Source organism: Oryctolagus cuniculus, chromosome 6, assembly GCF_051225735.1.
Source record: "Oryctolagus cuniculus isolate XC-2025 breed Fujian yellow rabbit chromosome 6, ASM5122573v1, whole genome shotgun sequence".
NCBI lineage: Eukaryota > Metazoa > Chordata > Mammalia > Lagomorpha > Leporidae > Oryctolagus > Oryctolagus cuniculus.
In genome coordinates, this window is record NC_142872.1 from 58,346,609 (window position 1) to 58,369,027 (window position 22,419).

The 22,419-nt window shown below is 52.0% G+C and overlaps 1 protein-coding gene across 2 annotated transcripts in view; it reads left to right on the plus strand.

Moving 5' to 3' along the window:
* The window catches only part of DOCK2 (dedicator of cytokinesis 2), a 430,360-nt gene extending 408,266 nt beyond the window's left edge, over positions 1-22,094 (plus strand). For both annotated transcript variants that reach the window (XM_017341248.4, XM_089335064.1), the window contains 10 exons: positions 921-1,005; positions 2,043-2,129; positions 5,917-6,093; positions 7,464-7,547; positions 14,540-14,677; positions 16,152-16,279; positions 17,107-17,278; positions 18,499-18,619; positions 20,342-20,484; positions 21,533-22,094. In XM_017341248.4, the coding sequence (XP_017196737.2) occupies positions 921-1,005; positions 2,043-2,129; positions 5,917-6,093; positions 7,464-7,547; positions 14,540-14,677; positions 16,152-16,279; positions 17,107-17,278; positions 18,499-18,619; positions 20,342-20,484; positions 21,533-21,595 (1,198 nt within the window). In that variant the 3' untranslated portion in view covers positions 21,596-22,094. The remainder of the gene's footprint in view (positions 1-920; positions 1,006-2,042; positions 2,130-5,916; positions 6,094-7,463; positions 7,548-14,539; positions 14,678-16,151; positions 16,280-17,106; positions 17,279-18,498; positions 18,620-20,341; positions 20,485-21,532) is intronic.
* Positions 22,095-22,419: the final 325 nt, after the last annotated feature.

The following is a 22,419-nucleotide window of genomic DNA, read 5'->3' on the forward strand; positions in this document are numbered from 1 at the left end:
GCTTGTCACCCGGGTTGATCCCAGAATGACCCCAAAGAAGCCACAGCCGGCATCCAGGCTGGAAAGGTAGTGACAGGCAGGGTGGGGAGCAAGGGAGCCCTGCCTATGGTGAGCACATGCTCCCAAAGTGGTGTCTTTCCAGCATCGGTCAAAGTTGTACATGGACAATGGATGTGTTCAGACTGTGATGAAGGGACATTAGAGGAATCAGCGTGAAACCAGGTGTCAGTCTACTTAGCATCAGACTGCAAGGTCATTGATGAGGCCATGAAGTGGGGAGTCTGTAATGCATAGGCTGCACCCCTCCCAGCTGTCCTGCTCACTCCCCGGCCCCAAGTCCAGGTACCCAACAGAGCACCTCTTGTGTCTTAGAATAAATCATCCCATCTAGGTGGGCAGCCTCACACCAGTGCCGTGGCTGAGCAGGTGTAACTTCAGTTGGACCTCAGCCTCCTCCCAGTCTCTGTCAGACACCCATGGGTGAAGCACAACTAGAGAGCAAGGTACCCTCCCCAGAGGTTCAGGAACAGTGATTTGGGGGATGGCTGGATACCCAAAGAAACCCTTGGAGGTCTTAGGCTTAGAAATACTGGGATGTTAGGCTCAGGCAGCAGGAATTGACAGCCCAGTCCATGCTGTGTGTATTAGTACTACAATTCCAGCTACCTAGATTCCCCAGGGTGGCTATATTCTCATGAGGGCCTAGGACCAGCCCACCTTCTAAAGCTCCTAGTTATATACAGTTTATGTAAGTCTCAATTTTAGGAGGCTCAGAACACAGGTGCTGATTTTAAATACTACCTCCAGGCCCCGGCCAGATCTGAAGTTTACTGTAATGAGCCTCCCTGGACAGTGCAGGGTCAGCTTAGGGGTCAGCAGCTGAGCATGGCTCCCAGAGTCTCACTCTGCCTGTCTTTCAGCTTTTACAAATCAAACTACGTGCAAAGGTTCCACTATTCCCGGCCCGTGCGCAGGGGGACCGTAGACCCCGAGAACGAGTTTGCTGTGAGTATCACCCTCCCCCTGGGCATTCTCCTGGGCCAGCTTTGACTGCCGGGGCATGCATCCACCAACTTCAGAAAGGGAGGGACAGGGTGTCCCTAGCAGTAAAGACTCCAGTGTGGGTGTGTGCATCCCATATGGGAGTGCCTGGATTAAAGTCCCAGCTCCACTCCCAATTTCAGCTTCCTGTTAATAGACCCATGGGAGGCAGCGTTGGGGCCTCGAGTAGTTGAGTCCCTGCCACGTACATGGGAGATGTGGATTGAGTGGTGGGCACCTTTGACCTGGCTCAGCCCTGGCTATTTTGGACATTTGGGCAATGAGACAGTGGTTGATATATTTCTCTCTCTCTTTCTCTCTCAAATAAATGAATATTTTTAAAAAATGGGAGGGTCTTGATCCAAGTTCAAAGAAAATAAAACTAATTTCCCAAGATCAGGTGACACCATTCCCCTGTCTCTTCTGTGGGGTTGGTTTTCTCCTTGAGCCTTTCCCCTTTCAAGCGTGCCTTGTGTCAGAGGCACCCTTCCAGTCACAAGACATTCTGGCATTCTAGGGAGCTAAGGAGGGATGTTGCTGAAAGGGGACACCCTCAAGCATTAGAGGAAACACCACGAAGAAACCATGGTGACTCAGTCACCGCCGTCTGGTGCATGATTTCCTACTGAGGCTCATCTTCTGCACCCAAGGGCCACGGCTGCAATGAGGAAGGGATTCCAAGACCCTCAGCTCTTGGCCTCCAGCTGTGGTTCTTAGTATTTTGGAGTCAGTTCCCCTTTGGGAATCTGATGAATGCTGTAGACCTCCCCCCTAGAAAGCACAAACGGTCATGCTCAATATTGCCTAAAAACTCAGATAAAACTTAATAAAGTGAGGTCAACAGTTAACTTGGCCCAAGGCCATGGAGGGCTTATCTTCGTGATGGGAAGGAATTCTCAAGGGCGATGCACCAGTGTGTTTCTGGGTCTTGGTTGGAGGCCTGTCTGCTCCGGCAGCCGGGTTTCCTGACCGTGTTGCTTTCCTGCCCTCGCCACCTGCAGTCAATGTGGATTGAGAGAACCTCCTTCGTGACCGCGTACAAGCTGCCAGGGATCCTGCGCTGGTTCGAGGTGGTCCACATGTCCCAGGTGGGTCTGGGGGCACTCGTGGCAGACCCCTCTCCTCCTCTGGTGGGCAGGCACGGCCCACCTCAAGAGCTGTGCCAGCCTCTGACTTTCAAAAGGGGATGCGTTTTGTCAGAAACTACGGTGGGAAGGAGTCCCAGAATTTCAGTGCAACGTCTGCAGTAGCTGCTTTCGTTTTTTTAAAGCATCAGATCATATCCCACCCCACCCCACAAATGGAACTTTCCATAGAATCTGGTAATAAAGCTGATGGAAGGGGAGTTTCTGTTTTGGGAGTGGTTGGCAGAGGGCCTAGCACTCCATCCACTCAGTCACCCCCTCACACTCTTCCCATCACTGCAGACCCTTGGGGCACCTCTGCAGAACCCCAGTATGAACCCACTTTATAGTAGGATAAACTGAGACTCAGAGAAGGAAAGCCACACAAAGCCAGACTTTCCCAAGACGTGGGAGAAGGGCTAGCCAGGTGGGGAGGAGATAGAATGAATGGGGGCATATCAGAATGTTCTATTCGTTTATTTGTTCAAAAATATTTCACGAGTACCTAACACGTCAGACACTGTTCTGAGACCTGAAGATTCTGCAAGAGAGCTTACATTCTAGCTGGGAAAACAAACTAAAAAAATCAAAGTCTATCATGTGTTGGAAGGTGGTGCCATTATGGAGGAAAGATACAACAGAAAGGGGACAGAGGAGGGGTAGCTGTTCTAAATAGGAGGGTCAAAGAAACTGTCCTTGCTAAAATGGCTTTTGAGCAAAAGCCTGGAGCAGGTGAGAAGGTGCTCCATAAAGATATTGAAAAAAGGGGCATCCCAGCAAAAGGAGCAGTAAGTGCAAGGGCCCTGGGGCCAGACCGTGCTTGTCCCCTGGAGAGGACAAGTGAGTGGCATGCGATAGTAGTCTGATACCAGATCATATGGGACCTTATAGATCCCAATAGGAACCTGGGCTTTCCCATGGAAGAGACAAAGCTGTGAGCAGAGGAGGGACATGGGCTGACCAACATTGTCAAGCCCTGAAACCACCCCCACTCCAGCCCTCAGTGCCCCCTTCATTCCCAGTGAACCCAATAGCTCAGCAACCCCCCCACCCCGCCCCACCCTAGACCTTGGGAAAAATAGAATGATGATGCCGACGACCAGTGCAGTAGTATTGCCCTCCTGCTATGAGTTGAATTTTTGAAAACGTAGAGTCATGTGCTGGCTAAGTGGCAGGCCTCGGCAGGCCTGCGTGGCCTGGGCCCTGCCGGGTTCTCATCCCTGAGTCTTCCTGGTTCTCCACCAGCTGCTCAGTTTTGCGCGTGGGGAACAGAGGCCTGTAGCTGAGACTTGACCCACAAAAGCAAACAGCAGCAGAAGTCAGAGGTAATAATGACGCCCGTCCTGTGCAGCTCCTGGGCTCCTGTGTGGACATCGGAAGGCGACCATGAGAAATGTGAAACCCCTGCCTAGTGCCTGGGGCTGTGGTCGCTTCCTCGCCCTTGCATCGCCGTGCACACACCCAGACACGTCCACATTTGTCCCATAGTGCTTTTCCCTAATAATTAATTTTTCTTTCATACCAAGTTTGTCGGGCTCTTACCCTGTGTTGCCGGTGAAGAAGGTGAGGCTCAGCCTAGGAGACAGAGCAGAGACGAGAGAGCTTGACAAGGTCCCAACAGCTAGTTGGAGGCAAGTTTGCTAACAGACAGTGAGCCACACTGCGGGGAGGAGCCCGTCTTTGGACACAGGACTGCCCAGTTCTCCCTCCATCTCCCTCACCATCTGCCCTCTGGCAAAGTGACTTAAGCTGGCATTAGGGGAATTAAATGCAAGCGTGTGTGTGATGTGCCCAGCCTGGGCTGGCACACAGGGAGCAAGCAATAAATGTGGCTGCCTCCATGATCACGGCCATGGCTTTTATTTCTGTTACTGCCTCCTGACATCCAGGCCTCCCACCAAATACATAACCCCCAGAACTGTGCTCTGAGAGGTCTATATTTGGTCTACACATGCCTGTAGGTGGGCAACCAAGGTTATTTTCCTTCTCTGTTCCCGGTGGCTATAATGAGGATAGAGATCAGCAAATCCAAAAATAGTTTCAAAACCAAGGAGGAAAGCCAATCAATAGGTCTTTCCGTTTTTAATGACTTGCTTAAAGCCGGAATCTCTCCAGTGTGGCAGGCTGCTGTTGAAATCCAGGTGTGTGCTGGGCTCAGTCCAAGCGGGAGCGCTGGATTTGCCTTAGAACTGGCTATACCTCACCACCATGGAAGGCTCCCGGCGGGGGCATGTGTCCACCTGACCGGTCCTAGGCCGATGGTTCCAGCTTGTTAGGCTGTGGACCACAGCCCCTGCCAGGCCTAAGAACGTTCCCTTCCAGTTCACACTATGTGTGTGCGTGTGTGTGTGTGCGCATGCACTCCCATGTGTCATGTGTGCCAGCAAGAGAGTGACGACGACAGGGGTGGGGTGGGTCTGCCCCAGGAACTTGTCACTGCAGACAGCAGCCATCTTGAAAAGTGAGTGAAGGAACGTGGGGAAGGGGGGCAGAGGAGGCTGGGACTTCATGGGGCCCTAAGGAAGCGAGTTAAAAAGAGAACTGAGGATGTAGGTAGAAAGGCGGGTTCTGCTCCTTGAGTGTGCTCAGCGGTTGCAAGAACCGGCAGGTGACACTTTTCTAAAGAACTCAGCATGCGTCAGGCATCGCGTTTTCTCAATCAGTGCCTAGCGATGAAGTAGGCATTGTAAAGACATGATAAAACTTAGGGTCCCTTCCTCTATGAAGTTTCCTCAGATCAGGATTCTCCCTCCAGCCCCAACCCCATCCTGCCAGTGAGTCTCCTCCTGTTAGAACAATGCTATGCTCTATCCTAACACCTAGGCCCATTAATATCTACCTCCATTAATATCTCTCTCCAGTGGGTTTTCTGATTGCCATTTCCCCAGAAAGGTTAGGAAACTTGCCATAGGTCACTGCAGAGCTAAGAATCGCATTGTTTTAATTTGTTTAGTTCAAGGGTCAGCAAACTATGGATGGCCTGTAGGCCAAATTTCACCTGGCACCTCCTCTGGTAAATAGTTTCGTTGGCATAACTGGACTCATCCATTTACTTATTGCTGATGGCTGTTTTGCCCTGCAATAACCGAGGAGCGGAGCCGCAACACAGACCATCTGGCCCATAAGTCTGAGATATTTACTACCTGGCCCTTGAACAGAAAGCGTTTGTGACCCTAGTTTGGTTTTTATCTCCAGATTGCATGCTGTCGTGAACTGCACTGTTTTGCCAGCTGGCATTTGATGGTGCTCTGTGTATGCTCTTTCTAAAAGGTGCATATCTTCTCCCAACGCAATGGAGGCGTCTTGGAGACAGGGAGCCCTGGGTCCAACAGCCGGTCTCGGGTCCTGCCGTGTGCCAGGCTGAGCGATGACATCCAAGGCTGCCCTGTTCTTTCTGGCCAATAGCTCCCACCTAGTAACTACTCAACCGACGCCTGATGGGTTGACACGGAGTGTGTCTCGCCCTGGCAGGGAGGGGAGACATCTCCTTCCAAAGCACCCCCAGCCTCTGACACCCCAGCAAGTGCCTGGCACTTCCTGCCTCGGCCTCCCTAGAGAAACCTCTCATCTGTCTCCAGACAGCACGCAGCCCGCAAGAGCGCACTCATTACGACCAGACCCCGCGACAGCCCCACGGGGAGCATCCCTGCAGCGGCGTTCCCACCCCAAGTTAAATCCATAGCAATAATCATATGAGTCTGTAAAGAGACCTGCTGAGACCCTCTCCTCTGGGGGGTGTTGTTCCCAACAGACCACGATCAGTCCCCTGGAGAACGCCATCGAAACCATGTCCACGGCCAACGAGAAGATCCTGATGATGATAAACCAGTACCAGAGCGACGAGAGCCTCCCCATCAACCCGCTCTCCATGCTCCTCAACGGCATTGTGGACCCTGCGGTCATGGGAGGCTTTGCCAAGTATGAGAAGGTGAGGGGTCCTGCTCTCCGGGCCCCGGTGTGAGGCAGCTGCAGCTGCGTGCCATGGACCCTACTGTGGCTGCCTGTGCCACCTACAGGGACATGCAGCTTGGTTGGGCCTTCTGCGGCTCCCAGCTTTGACAGTCTCATGTGTAAGCTGGGCTGCCATCTCCGTCCCACCCGTGATGTCACTCCCAGGGCAGGGGCAGGAAGGGGCGGGGTCCTAAGAGGACCCCCTGGGCAGATCCAGGCAGCTTTATTAAAGAAAGGTCCTGGGATGATGGTGAGACAGACCACACAGTACAGGAACCATGCATCAAAGTACATATCCCATGGGTGGAAATGACACATACCGTGGGAAGACACAAACCCCAGAATCTGTGAAATTACAGACAGACTGGATCCATTCCTGGGGGTTCAGGGGAGGGGTGAGAAGCTAGATATGCAAATCATATGTCCCTTCAGAAAGCCCCACTCATCTGAGACACAGATTTCATGTTTGAGCTTCCTGGTGTCCATGGCAAAAAGTGAAAAGCTATCAGTTATATATGTCACAGTATCAGCTGGAGAAAAAACAAATACCAATTTCCCGAATAGGGAGGTAGCACTTTCCCTGGTGTTGACGTCGGATACAAAATCCTTACTTGTTTTCAGCATCAATGAATGCCTTGTTATCTCCTATGCCATTCATGCATGTAGTGCTACAAACAGAGCCCAGGCGTGTGGCTCATGGAGAGTATTTCCAGACACACAATCCTTCCTTCCAGCCATCCTCAGATACCCCACAGCATTCATTGGTAACCCCTGGCCCACCTTGAGGACTGACATGATAGGTCTGTCCGTATGTGTACACAGTAAGGACCTGAGCCCTGGCAGGAGCTGGGGAGCTGTCAGGGTCACTGGCAGTGAGGGGAGGTGGAGGTGAGCTGGACCACCTGGTCCCCCAGGTGCAGGCCCTTACTAAGTTCACTGCCTCAGAACAATGTCCTCACCCCTGAAGGTGCACCTGAATCCCCTGCAGGCTTCTTCACACCCAGGCCCCACCCCTCCTTTCCCGAAGCTTCTGATTGAGCAGGCCTGGGTTGGGGGTCAGAGAATTTGCCTCTCTAATAAGTCCCTAGGTGGGGCTGGCCTGGGGGAGCCTCACGTTGAGGACCACTTCCCTGGAGTCTGCAGCCCCTCCCAGTGGGTGCTGAGCTGAGCGCCCAGGAGGAGGACACAGTGTCGGTCCCCACAGGCCCCAGACAGTGCCCCAGCTGAACACCCGTGGCCTCATCCCTGCCCCTCTCAAACCAGATCTTCTCCCAGTGCTCGAGAGATGGGTTGTGGGATCCACACCAAAGCAACAGGAAACAGCCCACTCCTGTCTGTGCTCCCCAGGCCTTCTTCACGGAGGAGTACACCAGGGACCACCCCGAGGACCAGGACAAGCTGAGCCACCTCAAGGACCTCATTGCATGGCAGGTAAGGCAGGGCGGGGCCATGGGCGAAGCGTCCGGCCCTTCTCCCTTCCCTGGTTCCTGGCCTCTGGCTGCCTGCCGTGGCCTGATCCCTGATCGCACAGGCCCTTCCCCTGCCCCCCTCTTTCCACCCCTCTTCTGACTGTCACACCTGCACAGGCTTATCTTGCAACAAAGATTTGGGGCACCTCGCCTTGGGAGTTGCACAGGTGCCTGGCAGCAGTGCTGTGCTGGGTATCGCTAAGAACGCTTCATCCGATTGATGTTGAACTCAGGAAATGGTTTTGCACAGTGGGACTGAGATGAAAACCAGGCACCCCTCCCCCCCACACACCCACCCACCACCACCTCCCCCACCCCCTACCAGCACACACCAGTCGAGTCACAGCAGACATGGGCCCCGCCCCACCCCCTCCGCCTCCTCTGGCTGACCCAGTTTGTTGCTGATAAGGCTCAGATGGATATCTCGTGGGGAAGGTAATGGAGGCCTTTGTCTGCTTAGTTCTTGGTCAGAGGGTCTGGTCTCCCGCAGGCTGCTGCTCAGCACTCCAGATCCAGGCCCAGTGACACCTGCGCCTGCCTCCTCTCCCAGGAGCCCCCTTGTTCCCTTGCACAATTTCCTCCTTTCCTTGCCTCGGTCTCTGCCCCCCCCCCCCAGCTCTTTGCTTCCATTCCTTTATTGCCCCTCCCCCCACCCCGCAGCTCACTGCTCTCAGGACTTCTCTTCCTCTTCCTCCCCCATCCTCTAGTCCTCTAGTTCTCCCTCTCCCTGCAGAACACAGCCTGCTAGATATGGCTCAGGGAAGCTCGTAAAGAAGCAGGCCCTCCCTGCAGGCCTGCGCGGCCCCCTCCTCAGACACCTGCCTGCTTGGGGCTCTCTGCAGACCACCCGCACCGAAGACCCCAGAGATGGACCCCAGAGGACAGAGCTGGAGAGGAGGCAGCAGCAAGCACAGGGCAGAAGCAGTCACTTGCAGCTGCCTGTCTCCCTCCCTCCCTCCCTCCCTTCTTGCCAGTCACTGTGCAAAGAAAAGCCAGCCTTTGTGGAAGGGAGTTTTTGTTACTCTGGGGAAATCAGGGAATGAGAAGCATTGGGTGCAGCCTCTTTTCTTAAAATAAGGATTCCTAATTCAGGTCCTGCTCTGCCTCTGCCAATTTATGCAAAGTGGGGCTTTAAAAATGAAACACTCAGCGCCGCACAGACGCACTTTCCTGAATGCATTTCACGTGTCTGGAATTCTCTCTCCCTCTTTACCTTGTAATCCACAAGGTCCCTAGGCTTCTGGGGTCACCGCGCCCTTTAATATTCAAATCACGATGCTGGCTGCTCTCTCACCACCCCCAGGATGGGAAGCAGCGAAACCCGGCTTTGCTTGGTTCCCATCCGCAGGTATCTGCAGGGTGCCACAGGTCACACAAATTCACTTAGCTTTTGGGGGTCACCCTCAACCCATGTTGCTGCCCTAGGCCTCTCCATTGGGTACCTCTTCCCATCAGGGAACAGCACTGCACTCAAAAAAATGGACTTCAGCCTCATTGTGCAAAGTTTTCTAAGAAAATTCAGAATCTTGTAAGTGATTCCAGGGGCACTACAAGCAAAGAAGGGAGCCTTTAAAAACACCTTACCAGATCTTACTGCTTCTGAGTCGTTAGCTAGGTGCCTCTAGACAGCACCCCCTAGTGGCCATCTTCTCTTTAGCGGCACCCTGGGTCCTGAGGCCATTGTGCTCAAGAGACCCATTTTAACCCCCAAAGCAGACCACCGTGGCCCATGTCTCTCCCATCCAGAGCACAGGCACACTAACTCTGGGAGCCCGTGCTCAAAAAATACCACCCTGCTCACATTGGAGGCAGCCTTTTCACATAATATTTTTTACATTTTTATTTGTCTATATTTGAAAGAATGGAAGAGAGGAAGAGGGAGAGGGAGAAGGAGGGAGGGAGGAAAAGAGAGAGACAGAGAGACAGAGAGAGAGAGAAACATCCTTCATCTGCCGATTCACTCCCAAAGTGCTCCCCAAGACCTGGGGCTGGGCCAGGCTGAAGTCAGGAGTCTGGAGCTCAATCTGGGTCTCCCAAATGGGTGTCAGGGACCCAAGTACATGGCCATCACCTGCTGCCTCCCAGGGTGCACCTTAGCAAGAAGCTGGAATGACAGCAATCCAGGCGCTCAGACATAGGCTGTGCGAGTGTCCCAAGTGGCAGCTTACCTACTGCACCAAACACCCACCCGAACATCTTGACATTATTGTATACTACAAATTGGCTGCTCCTCACGCATTCCGTGCCACTCGTTCTTAGAACCTGTGCTTACCGTGCTTGGTGCCAGGCAACAGAGATACGGCGGGGGATGACAGTGGGCCTGCTCCCTGCTGCTTGAAGTTTAATTCTAGATTCCATCTTGGTATTGCACATCCAGACACACTTTGGATTTTCTCAAAACATGGGAACCTGAGGTTACGGACAGGAATGTCCTATACTTCTGACGATCCCACACATGCTGAAACTTCCAGATACATTTTGTGTGCACGATCTCACAGATTCCAAGATTAGTAGCTTCTTAATTTTTTTCCCCTTGCAAAGGAAAGATATCTATAACACATTCTCTTAAACATTTTGCTGTGCAATATGGCATACAGAGATGTACACATGGAAGGTACTCAGCTCACTGGGAGTGCACATTTATCCTAGCAGTCGGGATGCCTAGGTCCCAGGAAGAAGTACCCTGGTTCAATCTGAACTCCTGCTCATGACTCCAGCTCCTGTTAATGGGGACCTTGCCCATCCCTAACCAATGCTGGCGTCTGGGGACTAAACCAGCAGGTGGGAACTCTGTCTCTGTCTCTCTCTTCATAGCTTTATGTAGTCCATATACCTAGATTGTATAACTATATCAGAATATATGCATTTATTTTTCTGCTGATGGAGGATTGGGCTGATTGCAGGTTGGGGGCTGTTCTGAACATCCTTGTGCATGTCTTTCTGGTATACATAGGCACAGTCTTGGGATACAGTTAGGCATAGGATTGCTTTGTCGTATGAGAATATTGAGCTTTGGTAGATACTGCCAAGCTTCAATCACCACAGGGTAGTTTTGCCTGTTCTAGACATTCTTATAAATTGCATCATGCAGTATGTGCTATCGTGAGTCTGGCTTCTTTTGCTCAACATGACGCCTTTGACATTGATCTAAGTTGTTGTATGTATCAGAAGTTTGACTTCCTCGTTTCTAAGTGTCATCTGTTGGACAGATATACAATATACCAATAATATACCCGTGTATTTGTTCATTCTCCTGCTTGTGGACATTTGGGTTGTTTTTAGCGTTCATGTGTCATGAGTAGAGTTGCTATAAGCATTTGTGTCCCTGTTGTTTGCTCAGCGTACTTGTGTGTCCAGTAGTGGGACTGCCGGCCCTCACACACGTAGCCTTACTGAATGCAAGGAATAGTTTTCCGAAGTCACTGAACCCATTTCTGCACCAGCCAGCAGCTTCACAGAGTCTGGAATGCTCCACATTCTCACTAATACTTGATATGTGACTGCTTCTAATTTTAGTCCTTCTGGTAGGATCTCAGTCTAGTTGTAATTCGCATTTCCTTCATGAGCAATGGTGTTAGCACTTTTCATATTGGCTAATTGGCTAATGCTTTTGTGAAATACTTATTCAAATCTTATGTTAAATTACCCTTGTATTATTGACTTATAGGTGTTTACATATTCTAGATATAAATCCTTTGTCAAATACATGTGTAGCACAAATCTTTCATGGTACGTGGCTTGTCTGCTTACTTTTTTTTCCTTTAATTGTAACATTTATTTTCCTTTTATTTGAAGGGCAAATAGAGAAATACAGAGAGATAGGTAGAGAGATATCTCTCATTTGCTAATTCACTACCCAAATGCTTATAACAGCCAGGGCTGGGCCAGATTGAAGCCAGGAGCCCAGAACTCCATCCAGGTCTCCCAGTGGGTGGGGACTACTTAAACCATCATATCTGCTGCTACCCAGGGTACACATTAGAAGGAAGCTGGATTGGAAGCAGGGTAGTTGGGTCTTGAGCCCAGGCACTCCAGTACACTTAATAAATGAAAATATTCTTTTAAATGTTCTTTGTATATTAGCAGATAACATGATTTTATATAAAATCGGACTTATTTTCCAATCTTACACCGTTTAGTTGTTTTCCTCACCTTGTTTGCACTGATGAATAGAAGAGAACCCAGCATCAGGGAAATCAGTATTTCACAGAATGTGATCTTTTAGAGATCTTCCGTTCCATGCCTGGTTTCCTAGTTCATCATCTGAGGGGTTTTAGTTTTATCAGGTGCTTTTTCTATATCTAGTCAGATGGTTATATTATTTTTCTCTTTATTCTGTTAACATGATAAATCATATCAGTTGATTTTAAAATAGTAACCAAGCTTGTGTGAGGGTACTTCAAAAAGTTCACAAGCAAATGGAATTAAAACATGCTTATTTTGGTGCAAAAATGTTTACATACATGCATAGCGTTTTCACAGTACACATTTTCCGTGAGTTTTTTTTAGGACTCCTCATGTGAAACAAATACTAGGTCATTGTCGGCCAGCGCTGTGGCTCAATAGGCTAAACCTCCGCCTGTGGCGCCGGCACACCGGGTTCTAGTCCCGGTCGGGGTGCTGGATTCTGTCCCTGTTGCCCCTCTTCCAGGCCAGCTCTCTGCTGTTCAAAGTTTATAACAGAGTTAGCCTAGCCTTAAAAAGTAAGCTGAAGATTGCAAGTTTTGGAAAAGTTTGTATATAGTTCGTATTTATTTAGCCCCTAAAAGTTTGCTAGAACTTATCAGTGCAGCCATATGAGCCAGGAATGTTTTAAAATATGTACCCGATTGCTTTAAGAGGATTCAGATTTTCTGTTTCTTTTATGCTTTTTCAGTAAATTGTGTTTTTCTAGCAATTTGTCCCTTATATCTAGGTATTAAATTTATTAACATAAACTTTTTTATAATACCCTCTTATGAGCTTTTGTAATGTTTGTATTTCCCATAATGATACTTTTTTTTCCAACCCTGATGTTGATAATTATTAATACAGCCCATGTTTTGTATCTTTTAAAAGACTCAACCATTGGCCTTGTTGGTGTCTGTTGTGAATGTGTCTTCTTTTTCATTCATGCCTACTCTTTCTTATTTCTTCCTTTTGCTTTCTTTGGATTTCATTTGCTTTAAATGTCTTTGGACTTGATTTTATGAATAACTTGAGAGGGATGTTTAATCAATTTTCTGTCTTTTCTAGTATGTAAAACTAAAGCTATAAGTTGGTCTCTGTTTACAACTTTAACTATATCTCACTGCTTTTTATATGTAGTAACACCCCTCATCCATTATCATCCCTTACTTTAGGCAAAATCTTTAACTTTTTCTCATGGATGGAGGAGCTCTTTTTTATATATTAATTAAAATTTTTAAAAAATAATATTTGGTTTGACTCAGTAGATTCTCTGTTGCTAGCAAGCTTTCTCATTCATTCCTTTGTTCTTTCCTTCCTCTTCCTTCTTGTCTTTTCTCTCAGAGTGGACACTTTCCTCCAATGTCTGCTGATCCTTGGTAGTCTTCTCAGCTAAGGGTGAGGCGAAGTGGAAATCTGTGCACTTGGGGCAGGGCCCTGACAGCTGACTGGCACGGCCCTGCAGTAGCTGAATGGCCCACAGCATCTGTCTTGACACGAGACCATTCACTTTCCCCAGAGGCCAATCCTCCCATTGTCCCACAGGAAGACATTGCGGGTGCAGTGCTGCCACATGTTTAGGGATCAGAAAGTGCGGCTCTCACTATCACCACGCAGTTTTTCCCTGCAGTCCGCTGTTTCCCGACTGGCTCCTCATCTTCACTTCTATTGTGCCTGGTCTCTGGGCCCAGAGCAGCTTATTCTAATCATGCTAGAGGATAAACTTTCCCAGGGAAATGGGAAAACATAGGCACCCGGTGCTCGAACTGCTTCCGCTACAGAAATTGAACCCACCCCTCTGCGCTCAGCCCCTCAACTCTCCCTGTCCTTCTCCTGGTACCTGGTGCCTCCAGCCCCTGAGCCCCTCTGGCTTCCCAGAGGCAGGACAGACTCTTCTATCACCATGTCCCTCCTTAGCTCTGAAAGGCCAGTTTCCATTTTCGACCCAACTTCCATCAGTGAGTCAGGATCACAGGTATCTCTAAATTTCTAAATTTCACACAAGATTTTACTTTCTCTTCACCTGTTGTTCCAGGGAGACCCCCAGAGAAAGGTAGAAACATCTACGTCTCCATTATGGAAGTGTTACCTGTTTTCCCAAAATAATCCACGCTTGATTCCTTTGCTTCCAGCGTTATGCTTCCCTGAGGCCACACGACTGACCTTCTCCCTTGGCATACCTGCCGTGTAGACGGTAGCCATTGACCTCCTTGCTGGATAAAGAAGACTTCAGCTACCTCACATCAGTCCTCCCCTGCTCCCTCGGCTTCCCAAGCTTTTCACATCACTTTCTAAAAACTATTTTTCTGGTTAACTTTGTGATATTAACACACTCATGGCTTTCTTCAACAGCCATAGGAACGTTAATTGGACCTCCGTGTTGTAAGATGAGGCTGGAGCCACTCCTCCTTTTCCTCTTAACTCTTCCCTTCTGTCTCCCGGCTTCCAACATTCCTTCTTCCACTTTGCATTTCCCAGAATGTGTTAGGCCAAGCTCAGACTCAGAGCAAAGGAAGTTCCTGTCCTGTGGTCCTGCACTCCATCACTCCATCACTGCACTCAGTAAATTCTACAAGGAAGGGGTGTTCCCCTGGCATGGGGGATCTGATGGGGTGGGAGGACCCAGCCCTTCCCCAAGGTTGCAACTTCCCATCTCTCACGGCCGGGGCCCTGCGTGCAGGTCTCTGCAGACCCTGGGGCTCTGCACAGGCAGACTTGACATCAGCCACCTTGATGGGCTGGGTCATGGTCAGACTTTGGCTCGTCATTTACCTTTTCTCTTTCTAGATCCCCTTCCTGGGAGCTGGGATTAAGATCCATGAGAAAAGGGTGTCTGAAAACCTGCGGCCCTTCCACGACCGGATGGAGGAATGCTTCAAAAACCTGAAAGTGAAGGTGGAGAAGGAGTATGGTGTCAGAGAGATGGTACGGTGGTCCTGGGGCTGCAAGGGGGTGAGGTGGAGCAGGGAGTGGCAGAGAACAAGGGGGATGGAGCAAGAGGGGACCCAGCCAAGGCACCCGTCTCCGAAGAGGAGGGCCAGGTGTCCAGCTTTGTTGGAGCTGATCCATGGAGACCTTCCTGTAAACTTGTTCTCTCAGGAGTCACCAGTCATAAATCAGGACTGTGTAAACACTAGCGACTCAGTAATATAAACTACATTTAGGAGGCACCTGCTATATGCCAGAGTTGATCTAAGCACTTGACATCTACTTAACAGATCTGCAGGGTAAGAGTGGTTTTTTTAACCCTCATATTTTTTCAGAGGTTTGGAGATGTCAAGTAACTTAGCAAAGGCTGCACAGCAGGTGAGTGAGGTCAGGATGTGTACCCGGCTCTGGCTCCAAAGCCACTGCCCTTGGCCACTAAAGATGTCTTTATCTTCTTCCCCCCAGAGTGGAATCCTAAAAAGTTACAGCTGCACAGTCCCTTACACCATCTGTCCTAACCTTCTCACCTTACAGGTGGGAAAACTGAATTCTGGAAGAATCTAGAACTGAACTCAGGTCTCCTGTCTTTTGGTTCAAGGGCTTTTTCTATGACCCAAGTTTCCTCTTTTAACATTCCCTTCATAAAACCCCTGTAATGCAATTCCAATGCTGCCTACCTGGACTCTGGTCAGATTTCACAGGTTAGAGCACAGTCCTCCAAAGGCTCCCCTAACCAGACACCACCCCAAGTTCCAGGGCTCCCAAGCCACCCACACTGCTGCCCAACTGGTTACAAATTCTCCCCTCTCAGGTTTGATAATTCACTTGAGTGCCTCACAGAACTCAGGAAAGCACATGTGATTTCCCTGTAGAATACAAATTAAGACCAACCTGATGAAGACACGTATGTGGTGAGGCCTGGAGGCATCCCAGACACAGGCTGCTATGTCCCAAGGGCACATCCTCCTGTGACACACTGATGGATGAGAACCGTCAGGGAAGGCCACCCCAGCCTTAGCACCCAGAGCTTTCATTGGGCTTTCATCACTCATTTGTGATTGGATCACTGGCCGCGTGACTGTGTCAGTCTCCAGCTCCCACCCCCACACTGTTGGTTGAGCTGATACGGTGTGGCTTCAAGCCCCAGCCCTATAATGACACAGTTGGTCTTTCTGGCATGGCCAGTCCGCATCCCAAGCCACCTCATTAGCACAAAGTCAGAAAGATGTCACTGCTACTCCATGCAACATCCCAAGGCCTTGGAGATGACCTCCCAGGAACCAAGGACACAGACCAGGCAGGTCCTTTATTCGGCATCAAGCCGCTGGCCTGAGCCGGGGCAAAGCTTTTGTGCAGGTGCCCTGCTCGGCCTCACCACGCCATCCTACCCAGGTGCAGAGCGAGGCAGCAGGGCAGCTGAGGCTGTAGGACCCCGGCTCCATTGCTAACCGTGCTGTTCTCCCACCCACAGCCCGACTTCGACGACAGGCGCGTGGGCCGCCCCAGGTCCATGCTGCGCTCCTACAGGCAGATGTCCATCATCTCTCTGGCTTCCATGAATTCCGACTGCAGCACCCCCAGCAAGGCCACCTCCGAGAGGTCAGCCTCTGTCCCACAGGCAGCCGCCTGCTCTCCTTGCCTCCCCAGCCCAACCCCTGAACAACCCCGCCTCCTCTTTCCTCCCCAGCAACCTCCCTCCCACTTGCTCCTTGCCCCCATCAGGGGCCTCACTGAACCAGCACCATTACCGTCCCGGGCTCAGGCGAGCAGGACCGGGCAGGACTCACCTGCTGGCCTCAGGCTCAGGCGGTGACCTCCGCCTGCCAGCCGGAGCTCCTCACCAAGCTTGCATTTGTCTGGAATCTTATCACCTCTGACGGGGCCAGCTCCTCCCACCAGGCTGGGCTGTCCCATCTCAGAGCTCCTGTGCACCCGCCCACGCCTCTGCTGGGGTCCTGCAGCTGTACCCTGCCCAACTCCACTGCTCCAATTACAGACCCCACGAATAACCCAGCCCCCATCACTTGCCAACCACGCGCTGATGGTTCCTCAAGCCTCATCACACGGCCATTTCCGAGGTGGCTACATAAAAATCCCTGTTGACTCTAAAAGGAAATGATGGCTTGGAAAATTTGAGTAATTTATCCAAACTCATGCAGCTTAAAAGTGACGGTGCCTGGATTTGAACCCAGATCCATAGTTTCAACCAATTTTATCTCAATGCCAGTCTTTTTTGTTTATACGTCACTCTCCTTTCACTCTGTGTTTCGAAGGCTTGAGATTAAGCAGGTGGCACTCTGAATTTGCCACCGGGTAAACTGATCTGTCCCCGACCCTGCTGTGACAGCTCAGTCGGCGTGCAGGTGCCCCCCGGCCCCCCGGGTCCCTGCAAGGCGGTTCCCACGGCCGTGCCTCTTGCCCTGCAGCTTTGACCTGGAACTGGCAGCACCCAGGACCCCCAGAGCGGAGCCGGAGGAGCCCATCTCGCCGGGAAGCACGCTGCCGGAGGTCAAGCTGCGGCGCTCCAGGAAGAGGTCAAAGAGGAGCAGCGTGGTGTTCGCCGACGAGAAGGCCGCGGCCGAGTCGGAACTGAAGCGGGTGAGCAGGTGGCCTCCCCGACCCGGCCAGGCGCAGGGGCCTGGGAGCCTCGCTTCCTCCGGGCAGCGGGACTTGCGGAGGCAGCATCCAGAGAATGGGGAAGGTGCGGCCTGTGCTCGTGCCCGTGCAGTTGGCGCGCCCGGGACATCTCAGCGCTGGGATTGGAACCCAGGCTGAGGGGCTCCAGAGCCTGTGTGTCCTTCCACCAGCACACAGGGCTGTGCCAGGCTGGGGACAAGCAGCCTGACACCCATGGAACAGGAGGGCAGCCCGCCCAGGAGTGGGCCACGTGTCCCTACCTCCGCCCTCTGTCCCCACACACAGGATGATTCTTCTGTTTGTTAGTTTTTTCAGGTTTATTTACTTATCTAGTTGAGAGAGCATCAAAGAGAGGGAGAAACAGAGAGAGGGAGATCTTCCATCTGCTGGTTCACTCCCCAAATGGCCACGACAGCCCGGGCTAGGCCAGGCCAAAGCCAGGAGTCCTGAACTCCATCTGGGTCTCCCCCATGGGTGTCAGGGGACCAAGTACTCGGGCCATCTTCCACTGCGCTGTGATATGGAACACGGGAGTCACAGGCATCAGCGTAACCTGCTGTGCCCCAGTGCCACCCGCCAGGGCCGTTCCAGCCACTGACATGGGCGGCTCTGCTGAGCCCCTGCTGTGCACCGGGAGCCCAGGGAGGGGTGCAGACATGCAAAGCCCACCTCCCCGGCTGTGAGAGCTTCCGTCTTGTCCACCAATAACCACTTAAATAATGAGGCTTCGGGTCAGACAGCCCTGGCTTCAATCTCAGCTTTTCCCTGGGGTAGAGAGTTGTGTAGGGAGTGTTCTGGGAGCTGGGAAGGGGGAGCGGGAGTAACTGTCCTGGCATGGACCCGCTCAGGTGCTTCTGGGGAAGAAAGAACTTCCACAGACTTCCCAGGGGGAAGTTTCTAGGGGGAAAAGGGTAGAAATGTTTTCCATATTTTGTGGTTCTAAGAAGCACCATTCACACAATAGTCTAAATTAATGCCTCTACCACCACTGCCTAGCATTGTATACTATGCAACCTGTGCAACCATACATGACTAGCTGGCAAGGAATAGCTAGATGAACTTGGAGCTGGGTCTATAGAACCCATGCCAAACCTTTGTTCCCGACCTTTCAGGGCCTGTGTCTGCCTCTTGCTAAGTCTCCATGGTTGTGTGTGTGTGTGTGTGTGTGTGCATTCCTCCAGCTTTCCAGGAAGCACGAGTTCATGAGTGACACCAACCTCTCGGAGCACGCAGCTGTCCCGCTCAGGGCGTCCATCCTCTCGCAGATGAGCTTTGCCAGCCAGTCCATGCCCACCATCCCAGGTATGTACCTGCCCCCACCAGCATGGGGGAGTGCAGGCCACTGGCCTGGCAGGTGGAGAATGGGTGGGGACCATGCCATGGAGCAGAGTGGGCTGGACATCCTGGGCACCCCGGGCTCTGCTCACAAGCCCCGCCTTCCATCTCTCTCACATCTACACACGCCTGGTGCAGCCATGGCCCTGCACCAGCCTCAGTTAGCCAGGCCTGCCCCAGGCCAGAAGTCTGTCCTTGGTATGCCCTGAAGGCCAGTGGCTCCTTTGCAGACTTGGAAGAGTTCTGGGATGAACAGAAATTGCTGCCCTGGCTTCAGCTGCGGAGGGTCTGGTGTGGAGATGTTGCCCATTTCCCTCCCTGCACACTCCTGGACCAGTGACGAGGTTCCCGGTGCACAGGGGGACCTGGAGTCCTAACAGGGGCCCCACACCCCTGGGAACACAACCCCCCACCCAGTATACAGCCAGTTCTCAGGGTCCACTGCTCCACCCAGGCGCCCAGTGCCAAGAGCCAGGCAGACGAGAACAAGACAGAGCTGGTGCTGCCCCCGCGGAAGTGGGCAGCTCGCTCACTGCAGCTACAGCTGTCGCAGCCGAGTGCTGGCCGGGGTCAGGCCCTGCCCTGACTGCCACCCCTTCGTTATTCCACTCGTGCAGCAGCCCACTCCTATGGAGTAGATAGTGTCATTTGCCCATTGTGTGGATGGGGAAACGGAGGCGCCGGGGATGTCAGGCTCCTGCTTGTCACCAGCTGGTGCAGAAGCTGGCCCCTAAGCACTGCCGAGCGGTGCCTCGCAGGCAGCTCCTCCGTGCAGCCTCGGCTATAGCGTCTGAGTGAGCACAAGCTGTGTCCTCCTCACTGATGGTCTCGTGACCATGGACCTCTGCACTCGTGCTGCTGTTTTTTGTTTTGCTTTGTTTAAATATTTATCTTACTTATTTGAAAGTGAAAATTACAAAGACAGAGGCAGGGCAGAGAGAGAGAGAGAGAACCTTCATCCAGTGGTTCACTCCCCAGATGGCCGCAACAGCCAGGGCTGGGCTGGACCATCTTCTGCTGCTTTTTCCAGGCCATTAGCAGGTAGTCAGGTAGGAAGTAGAGCAGCTGGGACTCGAACCCAACACTCATATGGGATGCTGGTATTGCAAGCAGCGGCTTTACCCACTCGGCCACAGCCCCAACCCCTTTCTGCTGTTTTACCAACAAGAGGTCGCTGGGTTTTCAGGTCTCTTTGGCTCCAGGCTGGGGCTGTGAGCAGGAGGCAAGCCCCGCCCCTGCCCCTGGTGATGCAGGATCATGTCCACTGCCTTGGGGGAAGTGAGAACAGCAGGTTGTAGGTCTGGGGTGGTATAGGAAGAGTGAGCTCACATCGTCTCCCCCTCCCTTGGAGCCCCCAGGGAGTCAGGGCCTGAGTGGCAAGGGAGCCTCCCCCGCCTCAGCCCTGGTGTTTCCAGCCCAGGTGCTCTGGGACAGGGCTTGGACCACACGCCAGGAGGCAGAGCCGCTGTCGGTGGGGTTTGGCAAGCCTCACCCCAGAGGACAGCTTCAACTCCCCCTGGCACGGCAGCAAACAGGCCTGGCACCTCTGCTTGGCACGCACGATATGTGATGCAGAGGGTGGCTCTGCCCCCTGCCCGCCTCCCATCCACCTCCCCCTAGTCACTCCGCGTCCCGTGGGCACTGCCTCTTCCCTGCCCACTCACGTCCTGCTCTCCCTTCTCCTCCCAGGCCTCACGCTGTCAGTGGCAGGAGTGCAGGGGGTGGATGAAGCCAACACATCACCGCGCCTCAGCCAGACCTTCCTGCATCTCTCAGATGGTGACAAGAAGACGCTCAAACGGAAGAAAGTCAATCAATTCTTCAAGACAATGGTGAGGACCTAGACGGGAGGAAGGGAGGGAGGATGTGGGGAGGAAAAAAGGAAGAGAACAGAAAATGAGGACGTGAGTGCGGGTGTGCACTGTGTGCATGTGTGCATTATGTGTGCGTGTGCAAGTGCATAGTGTACACTGTGTGCATGTGTGCATTGTTTGCGTGTGCAAGTGCATAGTGTACACTGTGTGTGTGTGCACTGTGTGTGTGTGCAAGTGCATTTTGTACTCTGCATGTTCCATGTGCATGCACTTTATACACTGTGTGCAAGTGTGTGCACAGTGTACACTGTATTGTGCATGTGTGTGCACCATATGCTTGGCTGTACATGTGTGTGCATACATGATCATTCCCAGGGAAGCATTACCAGGGAGGCTTAAGGACAGGGACATTGTCCATAAATGTCCAGAATGTACTGAGGCCCCTCTAGCCAGGATTGTCCCCAGCTGGGAGGACATGTGGAACCCCTGAAACCTCAGAACCAGCAGGTGGCTGGCCCTGGCCTGCACTGCCCTTGGTTCTCCTGCCTGAGCCCCAAGAGTCAGCTGTCTCAGGAAACTAAAAATGCCTTTCTTTGCTCCTCCTTGGAAGCATTGTTCTATTCAACTTCTATTACAAAATCCTACAAATTAAAAGTTAGTGTCCACGCACTGTCTCCATGTCCCATCTCCTTGTGACGTACGTGTCTTTGCTGAAGATCCGAAAGGCTTCATGTCACTGTGGCCCTCAAGGTAATAGTAAATCAGAGCTGTGCTGCTATAAAAATCATGCAGTGAATCAGACTCCGTGCTCAGTGCTTCCCAAACAGTATCCCATTTGATCTCACAGAGTGATGGCAAGAATTTTCTAAGGCTCACGGAGTTAGGTTAGTGCCCTGCCCTGTGCAAAGCCTGTGTTCAGACCCACCCCCCTAATGATTTTCTGGCCAAACCCAAGGTCAAGGCAGCCCAGTGTAGAGGCCCCTGTGACAGGCCTGGGAAGCCCCACAATGGTGCTCATGACGGTGCCAGCGTGGTGATGCGTCTGTTCATTCTCTTCTCCCTCAAGCTGGCCAGCAAATCGGCTGAAGAAGGCAAGCAGGTCCCGGACTTCCTGCCCACCGACATGTGAGATGCTGCTGACCACAGCTGTGCCGGGGGAGCCCGGAGAAGAGGGGCAGGGAGAGCGTGGGACACTGAAGCCACACAGAGCAGGGAGACTGTCACCATCCGTGTCCTCACTTAGAGCAGACATAGGGGCCAGCCGGGCTCCAGAACTCAAGTGGCCGCCAAGTTGGCATGACCTGGTGCTGTGACACTGGTGGTGGGTGGGAAGCCCTTCGGCCTCGAGGTCCCACAGGGACAGCTGCCCCCAAGGGTGCCATCCCCGGTGTCTCGGCCAGGTTTCAAGACCAGGTTCTTAGGTTATAAGGAGCTGTGTTTTTATTTCCTTTTTTATCCCCCTAAGTCCTAGCACTTACAAGAAAAGCCTCTCCATAGTCTTTTTTTTATTTTATTTTTGGTTAACAGTTTTGTACTTGACATTTTCTCACACAACTCGCTACTCTTCTCGAATGGATCATCTCGGGGGTGTTGCTGTTTCTTACTGACAATAAAAGTGGTCCAAGAGAGCCTGGTTCCCTGATTCCGTCAGCTGAATCCTGTAAGTCCGGAACTGAACAGGAAGCTCCCTGCAAGGCAAGCAGGCCCGGGGCTGGCCCAGCCCAACGTCAAACTTCCTCACCTTCTGCCACCCACCCCCCAACAGAATCTTCTCCATGACGCTGGTCCCTGGGGTACAGGCATGCTAAGGAAATTCTCCCAGAACCCCCCTCGTGTGGTCTGAATAGTAGAGATTTCAGACCCCCTTTCTCCCCTCTAGAAAGAGTTGACAAACCCACCCAAGCCTGGTCACCCTAAAAACGACCCCAGCCGAGTACAAAAGAGTTAGGAAAA